The sequence below is a fragment of the Camellia sinensis genome, chromosome 4 (assembly GCF_055761805.1).
Source record: "Camellia sinensis isolate YWXY chromosome 4, ASM5576180v1, whole genome shotgun sequence".
NCBI lineage: Eukaryota > Viridiplantae > Streptophyta > Magnoliopsida > Ericales > Theaceae > Camellia > Camellia sinensis.
In genome coordinates, this window is record NC_138964.1 from 188,617,435 (window position 1) to 188,629,487 (window position 12,053).

Sequence of the window (12,053 nt, forward strand, 5' to 3'; positions counted from 1 at the left end):
AAATAATAAATTTAAAATTATTTGGATTTAAATAATCTATTTTAAAATAACATTAATTTGATTAAAGAAAAAAGTTCCAATCATAAAGCCGCGGCATGATTAATCATTAATAGTGTATGGATTGAGCAATTTGATTAAAAAAAAAAATTGCTTTAACAATTAATAGAAAAATGATGAGACCTAAAAAAACATAAACTTTGTTATTATACCAGTTTAATTTCTCACAAAAATTGTGAGATTTGATTGAAAAAAATAAAAACAAAATTGATATGTCACAATGTTTAAATTGTTCATATATAAACGGTTCGGATTATCAAAATTGGGCCTAAAAATAGACCCGAAGGCCTGCAAGGACGGACGCAAGCACAAGCTTGCAAGGAGAGGCTCCTGACTCCAAAATAGATAGCCAAACAAAAAAACAATCTCACTTGTATCATTATATTCCAAATATAATATGAATTTTTTTTAATTTTTTATTTCCAACCACAATCATTTTTTTTTCACGGAAAAGCAATGCAATATGGTTTCCTTTTTCAACCCATTTCAATATGCATAGAGAACTTATGACTCAAAAAGCAGGGTAAAAAAACAAACAAAAAAGATAATGAAAGGAAGCTGAGAATCGATTCAAAGTAGTATCTATCTCAACGGAAATAATTTTCAGAACTTTTCATTTCACATTTCTTACAGTTGCCACAAATCGAAGAAACAAGAGAAAAGAAACATCTAATATGAACCATATAGACACAAAAATTGAAGATGCATATTAACAATCTATTAATTCGCTTTCAAAAAGAGCTTCTAAATAAAAAGTCTACATGAAATTATGCTAATATGTTTTTCAAATATTCTAAACAAGCTTTCTTTTCATATCTGATCAGCTGAAGAAGCTCCAAAAGAGATCATTAATGGCAGATTCAAGCAATAAAAAAAAAAGGAAAAAAAAAAGACCCAAAAAAGAAAAACAAATTTTCGATCAAAACCCAAATCAAAGCCATGAAGAAACAGTGAGAAGAGGGACTTTGTTCCAAGCTAGAGAGAGAAAACCAGGTTCAGATTGAATCAATGAAAACAGAGTACTGTAATCGTACTTCCATAGAAGAATCTCAGCTTGACTCCTCGCGTAACGGCTAAGGGCTACCGACTCGAAACCAGCACTATCCATCAGAATCCTCCATTGTTCCTTATCTTCCATACGTTCTCTTCTTGTTCCCGGTTCGTCCGGTCCGATTACGCCGGCGATTCGCCGGCCGAATAGTAGTCTCTCGACTTGGAGCCTCTCCGGCGAGTCTCGGGACAAGTTGGGTTCGAGCGACTCGAAAATGGCGGAGTAGTACACCAGTGCGTTCTTGAACCGGGGAAGAAAACCAGCCCGGTTCAAACTCGCTTCGTACTCGCCCAAAGTGACGATGCTTGGGTTCAGAGACTTTGCCAATCTGAGAGCGGTCTCGACTACATCGTCGGTCTCGTCGAGGAGGTTGTAGAGCTGAAGCATGAAGTTCACGGCCAAAACCTCGTCCGGTTCGACCCGGAAACTTGAACCGTCGAGGTCCTGGATTGGGGTCAGAACCGGTTCGAACTCGAAGTTCAGACCCAGAAGCTTCGCGAAATCGCGAAGCCGGTTCCCGGTGGCGTGAAGCGCCGCCGCGGGAGATTTCCCCAGGGCCGGAGCTGGAATGCCGGAGATCCGAACCATGTCGGGTTTTCCGGCGGTTCGAGTTGCTAGAGCTTGAAGAAAGGCAGACCATTGAACACCTTGAACGACTCCGAAATCGACTATGTGGATCTTCTTCGCTCTCTCGGTTGCTTCGAGAATTGCTTGGTTCGCTGTCAAATGGGCAAATTTGGAATAAGGACAAGCGTCGTTGAGAGCTTTGTATGAGAGAGTGTACTCTTCTGAAGTGGTTTCGAAGATCGTCGGGGTCTTCTCGGCTTGGTGTGAGACTCTGGAGAAGAGAGCTTCAGTGAAGTAAAAACCCACTCTCTCAATTGGATCTCCATGTTCGCTCACCGATTCCCGAACTCGATTCAGCGATTTCACAGCCTTTTCTGGGTCAGACTCTGCAAATCGAGAACAATCAAGCAGAGCTTTCAGAAGCGGTTTTGACGAATCGTGTTCTGGCGATTTGGAAGCTCCGGCAACGGCATCGTTGTTCTTCGGCAAAGGATTGGTCTCCGATTGTGGAACCGGAGACGATGGAACCCATGGAAGAGAGCTCTGAGGTTGAAGAAGACTGGCATTTTTCTGGGTATTGGAGAAAATTACTCGATTGAGATCAGACGGTGGAGACGAAGCTACACTGAGTCGACTCGGGCAAGCAACAAACGGATCAGAAGCGTAGATACTAAAATCAGCAGCGTTGCTCTGCCAAGCGTTTGAACTATCCGTTGAATCTCCAGCACCAATCAAACTCTCCATCCACTCGTCCGAGTCGAACTCACCGCCAGACCCACCACCAAAATCGGCGAATCTGAAGGCGGCGGGGTGGTGTTCCAAATTGGGAAACTGAAACCCGGGTTCGCCGCCGTGGTCCGGCGCATCCACCGGAAAAGGGTCGGCGAAGGCATAACCCATGGTGGGGCTGGTGGAGAGGGTCTGGTTGGTGGTGGTCCATGGGCTGAGACAAAAAGGGGGTACACCGACGAGTTGTTGTTGCTGTTGATGGTGGTGTTGCTCTTGCTCTTGCTGTTGCTTTTGCTTGATCACTTGTTGAGCAATTGCCATTAGATTTCCACTGTCTGCACACATATATGCCATTCTCCGGCCAAATCTCGCCGGCTAAGTTTCTCTCACATCACACTTAGAGAGAGAAAGTGAGGAGAGAGGGGAGGGGAGCGCTACGGCGGCGAAGTGGTGGTGGATTTAAAGAAGGGGGAGCTTGAGACTAGAAGGTGGACTAGCGCTGATTAAAGTGACCCTCTCGAGGTGAACCGAGTATGTGGGTCCCATAGTTCTATATATGGAGATATTTTTAAAAGAATAAAAATAAGTAAATAAAAAGTGGAGTAAGATGATCAAAATGATGAAACCCTACATATCCTACAAGTAGCCCTAGTCAGACCGATCTCCGTGCATTGAGTGAGTCTACAGTTAAGAGGCCAACCGAGAAATTACAAATGTTTAAAATAAATTTTAAATCAATGCAATAAAACTTGTCAATTTTGAGATTATTTGATACTATTAAAATAGCACATTCATTATGCGGTGTTTGGTGAGACTTTTGATTTTTAAAAAAATTATTTTAGGCTATTTGATTAAAGTTTACTTTAAACAGTTTTTTATTTTAATAACTTATTTTAAATTAAAAAAAAGTTGATTCTGAAATTATCAGCTACGGTTATATTTTTAAATTTTTTTATTTTTTATTTTTTTTAAAAATAGAAAAAGACTCAAATAAATTATAAAATATTATTATTATTTTTTATGAGAAATGTAGACAAATAGTGAATAATAAAAAATAAAAATTAATTGAAAAAGTTACTCCACAGCTTATTTAACAACATTACTCAGCAACTTAAATTTATAATCTAACAGTTATACCAAACAAATTAACAGCTTCTGATTAAAATCATAATCTATAATCTGTTAAGTTATAATTTATAATCTATTTTAACAGCTACACCAAACAGCATCATTATCTTTTAATTTTTTTAATAACATGCTTGTTTGTTTTCGTTTTTTTAAAACAGTTTTCAAAAAAAATTTACTTTCTTATTTTTCGTATTTTTTTATTTTTACTGAACTTTTTTTAATATTTTAAATATTTTTTTATTCTTAGACATACCTAACATAAATATAAATATAAAAATAAAAAGTTTGTGAAAAAAATCTTTTAAAAATTCACTAAATACCAAAAATATAACAAAAATGCGAGAATTAAGTACATTTTTTGTATTTTTATGTATTTATTAATTTTTAAAAATACTTTTGCATGAATTTTTTTTTTAGATACATCTAAATAAGGTGTATCTAAAAAAGTAAAAAAAATACTTAAAATTTTAAAAATATTCACTAAAAACAAAAAAAAATACAAAAAATAAAAGAACTCAATTTTCAAAAAATTTCATTCAGAAAACTCAAACCAAACACACTAGCTTCGTTTGGGAAGTGGGTTAGCTTTTTGACTTTTTGGCTTTTTTGGCTATTTTAGCCTGGCTAGAAAGCTTGGTTTGGGAAGGACCTTTTGACTTTTTGACTTTTTTTGTGAGAGAAGAGTGTAATGATTATGGGTTGGATGTGATATTTTGTTTGTTGTGGCTAAAATAGCCTATTTTGTCTTTTGTGACTAAAATAATCAAAAAAACCCATAAACCAACTTGGCAAACGGAGGCTTATTATTTTTTTATACGTCTTTTTAAAATAGTCTACTCTCAAACAATTCAAATAATTGAAATTATATATATATATATATATAATTGGACGGTCTCTCATCCTTTATTGAATTGGATAGTCTGATTCGGCCTAGTGGACCAATTTTGGGCACCTTTTTGATAATTCGAATGATTCGCATTTGAAAATTCACCAAGTATAATACATTTGAAAAAGATTAAGTCAATTTAATAACGATAATCACGTGTTTTGATTATATAAATCGTTTATTTTCACATTGTCTATTTTTTCATGCAAAACTGATTCACATACATGATTCCACTATCCAATCAATTTGATTTTTTTGCAAAGATAATGTACCCGACAAATCCTAAAATGAAAATGATTCAGATTATTGAAATAAAACCCAAAACTAAATCCAATGGGCCCAACAACACCTCTTGTGTCCAATTTAAGATGGGAAAGAAGCCAATCTTTTTTTTTCCGTTTACAATTATTTTGCAATTTCCTCAATTATATACAATGGGAATCGTGGTAACCTCAATGCGATGTTATTCTCATGTTGGACTCTTCTTGAACAATACGTATGGTTGATAGGACAAACATTTTAAGTTTTGATAAATCATACTCAGTGTGAACCCACAACTTACCTCTGCATCATTAAATGCCTTTATTGTGTAGAAAAATCATATAAGAGCATCTCTAATGGACTGCTAAAACACTTGTTATTGCCAAAATATGGCAACTTGGGTTAAAATGGGTTCTCTAATGGCATGCTCTAGCAGTAGAGATGGCAATTTGAAACCGGCCCGACGGGGACCCGACCCCCCGGCCCTGAATTGTGCAAGTTTTCTCTGAAAAATACCCCCGACGGGACGGGGATGGTATTTAAAATTCAGTTCCCAAACAGATTCGGGCCGGGGACAGGGACAAGTATCCCAGCCCGGTGCCCGGCCCGGTTTGTCCCCGAAATGAAATTACCAATTTACCCCTAGATATATATATACATACACTGTGACCTAACCAAACCAAACCCTCATCTCATCCTCTCCAGTTCTGTTTCTCTCTCTCTCTCTCTCTCTCTCTCTCTCTCTCTCTCTTCCCTCTACTCTCTCTCGACGTCGATCATCACTATAACCAAACTAGATCTGGTGGAGTTCGCGGCGTCGATCATCACTGTCCACGACGCCGAAGGAGTCCTTCCGTCGTCCATCGCCACTGTCGCGACGCAGTTAGCCACAACCACCCATCGTGACGCCGATGATGCTCTCAGATCGTCCATCGCCACCGATCGTCCTCCTCCATCAACTCTACCAGATCTAGTTTCTCTCTCTCTCTCTCAGATCTTTCTGTCAATTTTTTTTTTTATTTTTTTTATTTTTTTATTTTTTTTAGTCTGTATGTTGTTGATCTGGTTGAAAATGTATGTGATGTTGTTGATCGTCCATCTCTCTCTCTCTCTCTCTCTCTCTCACTTTAGTCTCTTGATGTTGTTGATCTTTCTGTATGTTGTTGAAAATGTATGTGATGTTGTTGATATTGAAAGAAATTTAGGCGGGAAATTTTCGGGATCGGGGAAACCCGATCCCTGATCGGGGGCGGGGGTGGGGAGAGGGAAAGGAGCCCCGTCGGGGATCGGGGCCGGGGACGGGGCCATGTTCACCATCGGGGATCGGGGACGGGGAGTGTGATCCCCGGCCCTGCCCCACCCCGTTGCCACTCCTATGTAGCAGCTACCAAATCTGTCAATTCACCCAAAACTAACTACTTTCTTTTATTCCTTTCATCGCTTTCTCATCCTTTTCCAGAAAAAATTTCCCAAAACATATAATTTTTTTCAAAAAAAACAAAATTCACTAATTTCTTTTAAATAGAATTCACAAATTTGTTTATATAGATTTGGCATTTTTTTTTAGTTAACAAATCTCAATAAATCTCAAGCAAATAACAACAATCTCAAACAAAGATTCCAAAATTTGAAGCAAGAAATACCTGGATTTCATTATGTCTTACAAGTTTAAGTTTGTGATATGCGATTTGTGAAGAGGGCTGCGAATAGGGTTCTTTGATCTGCGATCTGCGAATGTCTCTTGATCTGCGGTCTTCATTTTCACCTTTTTTGTGATATGCGAAAAAGGGTTTGTGATCTTTGATCTCGTTCACTAATGTTCGCCAGAGAGAGATAAACGAGATTAAGAAATAGATAGGGATGGAATGTAACTGTAAGAGACCGAGATAAAGAGAAGGAGAAGGAGAAAGAGAAAGAAATATGATACTACATCTAGTGGTGATGGGTTATGGGAAAGAGACAATAGAGAATGATGGAGAAAGAGTGAGAGAGACGCTACTTTGTTCGTCGAACAGAAAAAGAGTGAGGCGGGTCGGTGAGGAGGTTCTGGATTAAGAGAGCAGAAAGAGGGAGTGTGAATGAAAAAGATGGAGAGAGAGCCATATTCGCAGAAATGAGAAAGAAATTTTGGGGGTTTTCAATGTATTTTAATTTATTTTTCAATGTAATTTATTTGTCAATGTAATTTTATTTTATTTTTATATTTTTTAGTGGGTATAATGTAAATATTTAATTTGTTTAAGAAATTTTTTTCAAAATGTCATAAAAAATAAAAATAAAAAACTATATCCAAGCACTATCTAAAAAATATGAGGGAAAGTTGGTTAAAATTTTGCCAAAATAGCTTCATACCATTAGAACACTATTGATATAATTTGACAATTTACTATATAAATTGCCAAATTATAACTTTAGCAATGCTATAATGTCCCGCTAGATAGCTCGAATTCACTATGGCTCGAATTACTCGAGGTGCCAAAACGACGTCATTTTGGCACCTTGTTTTTTTGTTTTTTGTTTCTTCTTCCTCTCCTTCTCTTCTTCCTCTTCTTCTTTCCCCCTCTGCTCTGCTCGTCAAAAAAAATCTAAATTTAAATCTAAATCAAAATAAAAAAAATCTACATCAAATTAAAAAAAAACCAAACCAAATCGACATAGATCTACCAAATCTATACAAATCAAAATCAAAATCTAAAATCAAAATCAAAACCAAATCCAAAAACAAACCCACAGCAATAGAAGAGTAGGGGAACAAAGAAGAAGAGAGAAAAACAGATGAAGAAGGAGAAGAGAGAAGAACAGAGAAAGAAAGAGGAAAAGGAGAAAGGAGGAAAAAGAAAAGAGAAGAACATAGGAAGAATGAGAAGAGGAAGAATAGATGAAGAAGAGAAAAGGAACAAAAATTGGCAACCATCACCGTCGCAAACCCTCCATCATTGTCGCCCACCGCCATCACCGTCGCCCACCGCCATTACCGTTGCTCTGTGTGTATACATAGATCTGTGTATACATACACACATAGATCTGTGTGTATACACAACCCATCATCTCTCTTCCTCCCTCTTCTCTTTTCCTTCTCTCTTCCTCCCTCTTATTTGTTTCTTCTCTCTTCTTCCTGTTTCAGAGAGAAAAGAGGGGGAAAAAAAATTCAAAATGACGTTGTTTTGAAATTCGGGCTAGTCGAGCCTCGAAAATCTCGAACTACCAAGCTTTATTCAATAACAATTGCCAATTAAGATGCTCTAAGACTAAAATCATGCTGCCTTAAAATCTGGCCCCAGGAATACAATGAACATTTCTTTACCAGGTTGGATGATTTTTGAGTTTACTTGCGTACATTTGATTGATTTAAGAAGTTTATTTTTATTGTTTCTACTAAATTATTTATGAAAAATATTTAATTAATCAAATATTAATAATTATATTAGTAAATTATAGTGTCTTAGATTTTAAAATTTGTTATGGTGATCGTGTAATCGGCCTTACGGTGGAGTGAAATTTGGTATTTGAACAGATGGAACATAATGGACAATATCTATTGTAATTTAATTCTTTTACTAACATATATAATACCTCCGTTTGGCAAGTTGGTTTTGAGGTTTTTTGAGCTAAAATAGTCATAAAAAATAAAATAGGCTTTTTAGCTTAATAAAATAAAATATCATATCCAACCCATAATCATTACATTCTTTCTCTCACAAAAAAGTCAAGAAAGCCAAAAACCTTTTCCAAACCAGACTTTTAGCCCCAAGCTAAAATAGACAAAAAAGCTAAAAAGTTATCCCACTTTTCAAACAAACCCAATATTCTATTTTAGGTTAGGATTAAAAAATAAATAATGACTTCTTCGGATAAAAAGGTCAAAAAGCAATTTTTTTTTTGATTTTTTAATTTTTTTTAAATCATATTACAGTTACTTTTTTATTCATTCTTTTAAAAAAGTAAAAAAAATTAAAAAATTAACTTTTGATCTACTTCTTAAAATAGGTCAATATGTCAAAAAATTAATAATTTAAGGGTGATTTAGGATATTCTAAATAAGTATATATTTTATTTTTTTTTTAAATGTATAGAAAATAGAAAAAGTGAATAAAAAATGAGAGAGAAGATATTGATAGATATTGATTGATATGATCCAAATAAATATATATATACAAAAAAATATAATTTTTTAATGTATACCAAACAAGCATTTATTTCAAATTTATACTATATGCTCACTGTATTAAAGACAATTGTGATGCAAATTTGTAAGATTAATGTTATTTTTTTTATAAATAATATATTCAATAACCGTTAAAATGAATAATTTAAATCAATAATATAGATTTAAAATAGGCCTAAAATCACCTAAATTGAAAAATTAGTTGAGAGAGAGGGAAGCTTACCTCAAAATTTTGTGCGGTGTCTTAATTGAAAAATTATTTAATAATTTTGAAATAATTTTCAGTTACTATGTACGAATTTATTACTATTATTGTTACTATGTTTTTTAGGTAGGCGAAAAACATTTGTCAAGAATACGAAATAACGTCCGAGTTGAAAAAGGAGGTGTGGATGACGTGGCGTCCATAGAGATGTAGGACCCAGGAGGAGGAGGCTATCGAAATGACAACACCAGGTGATGAGGTCCACGTGTACCACTTCCTCCCGCTCGGTTCGGGGACACTGTGCACACACAACTCCCTCACTTACTCTAATTAACAATGATGATTCATCCTATTAATTTGAGAGAGCTAATTAACAGTTAATGAAGTTGTAATTTAAAAAATATATATATATATATATACACACAAATAAATTATTTGTCATTTAAGACTTACATCATTTTAGAACTATTAATCCTTCAATAATGATACAGACCACTAAAACATCACCACTAACATTACCATTAATGATGTGACAAGTTAAAAAAAAAAAAAAAACAAAAAACTAAGACACAAAACAGACCCATTGCCACATGACCCATTGCCACATCCCTAGTGCAACCACTAATTAGTAGTCTCCATCATTTTTCATTAATCCTTTAAAACTATTAATGATTTCGCTCATTTTTGTACTCCAATACTAACGCAGCCCGGTTTGGGACCCACACCGGACTTTTTTCATTTACGGCTCCTTCCCGTCGATGGTGTCTCTGTCCTCCATGACGTCATCGTCACTGATCTTTCTGTTTTTTGGGGGAGAAGCCAAACCCATCCCATTCATTTCTCCACCACTATATCAATCGCCATGTTTGGCATATTGACGAAAAATGATTTGAAACTTTAATTTTTAAGCTTTAAAGATAATTCTAATAAGTTAGTAATAAATTTTATTTAAAGTGATATAATATTTTGATCTTTATTTATTTTTATTTTATTTTTTTTACTCATTGTCATATTATTAGTACTCTATTAGAGCACTAAAATTAATGCTCTAAATCATTGTTGATATATTGATGTTAAAGTAGCCATACTTAGGAATTTTAAATATTTTATTAATATTTTTAATAAATATTTTATGTAAGCGTAGGATTTATATGAAATTTACATGGTGTGAGTTCTATATTTATGTGAGATATTTGATGTAAATTTTAATAAAATATTTAGAATTTTTAGCATTTTTCGTAGTCATATGGGATAAAATTGATTGTTTTAATTAAATAAGATAAAATGTTACATTTAAACCATAATTATTTTATTTTTCATTTATAAAAGTTAAAAAAGTCAATTCCAAACGAGATTTTTTAGTCCCTAGTTAAAATAATTAAAAAATCAATCCACATTCCAAACGAAGGCAATCTACCATGAATAATTTTATGTTGGGTAAGGTTAGAGATATTATATTTTTTTATCAAAGAAATGATCCAATATCTTGTATGGATGTGAAGTTCATATTATATAAGATATTTAATCATTTATTTAATAGAAAATTTGGGATGCATAGTATTTTTCTTTTATGATGCACATATACACGTTTAATTATGTTATTTTATTTTTTAATTATGATTTTATTTTGATATGTTTAATTATGCCTTATGTAATGTTTGATTATGATTTTTTTAGTTATAATTAAAAGTATAGAATTATGTCATTTTATTTTTTTGTTATAAGATATATATGGTATACACGTTTTAGTCTTTCCCATCTATACTACATTAGAACTATTTGTTATAGTTTTTAAGAGATAATTATACATTATGTATTTTAATTAAGGAATCTGTACTAGACTGTTTGATACAATTTTTGTTTATAATTTATTGGATAAAAACAACTTAAATAAATTGAGAAAAATTGATTATTTAAAAAGTTAAAGAATGAACGCTTTTAATTTATACTTTATGATTATTAACTGTTACCTTAAAAAAAAAATTCACCAAACAAGACCATTATAAAATAAGGTAAATTATAAATATTTCTTGTAATTTTAAAAATTATAAATATTCTTTTATTATATTTTTTATTTAACAAAATTAATGAAAAAATAAAACTTTCACCTACTATACTATACAACATCCTCCCATATTTAGTTTTCTTTTCATTTGTTTCTTCTTTAATATGATAATTTGTTATGTAATTAAAAACTTAAAGTGACAGTGTTAGGTTTTTGTTATTGACAATCCTATTTGATAAAACTCTTTTTAATTGTAATTTTATTCGATCTTTTATTTAAGTAAGGCTACGAGTATCTAGAAGCAAATCAAACCCAAATTGAGCATATGCAGAGGAGTTTGTGATCTTAATCTTATCATGTGTGCCATTTTGCTAACTATGTCGGGGATTGCCCAGGCGGAGTTGAGGGGCATCGCCCCCGAAACAAAAAGCAAAATTACAGTCTAAGTTGTTTTTCCACTCGAGCGGCTATTTCTACGCTCGAGCGAAGATCGTGACCTTTCAGAAGTTTTACTCGTCTGCAAAAGTACTGAGAGTTGTTTTTTTCCGCTCGAGTGACCATTTTTGTGCTCAAGCGTAAACCCTTGTTCTGAAACACGTGTTTTAGTCGGTCTGCTCGAGCAGAGATCGCGGATCTGTTTGTTATAAAAGCTGTGGTTCAGTCAGGTTTTAGGGTACGGCTTCCAGAGTTTCTTCTTAGGTATTAGGGTTTTCATGTAGAGCTTTTTTACTTGTTTTCTTTGATATCTGTGAGAGTTTAATCATGAATTGAGTGGATTATATCAAAGTTTGTTTTATTCAAAAAAAAAAAAAAAGAGTTGTTCTTCGGTGGATTCCGTAAAAATTTGGGCCTGAAACTTTGGTAGGTTCTAGAGTGGCTCATCATCGTGGATTCGACATCGACGTTGTGGATTCAACGTTGGGCAAGACAATTCCGAGGTGAAGACGGGGCTGGAAGAGGCACATAGGGGTCGGTTCAATTCGGGTGTAGATTCGCTAG

The 12,053-nt window shown here is 34.1% G+C and overlaps 1 protein-coding gene across 1 annotated transcript; it reads right to left on the bottom strand.

Moving 5' to 3' along the window:
- Positions 1 to 753: 753 nt before the first annotated feature.
- LOC114258937 (GRAS family transcription factor) lies at positions 754 to 3,117 on the bottom strand. Its single transcript, XM_028198937.2, has one exon. The coding sequence runs from the start codon at positions 2,756 to 2,758 to the stop codon at positions 989 to 991; it is 1,770 nt and encodes a 589-aa protein (XP_028054738.2). The 5' UTR covers positions 2,759 to 3,117; the 3' UTR covers positions 754 to 988.
- Positions 3,118 to 12,053: the final 8,936 nt, after the last annotated feature.

Excerpts from the sequence above, each read along its gene's own strand:
- LOC114258937 (XM_028198937.2), bottom strand. The coding sequence starts at position 2,758 with ATGGCATATATGTGTGCAGACAGTGGAAATCTAATGGCAATTGCTCAA.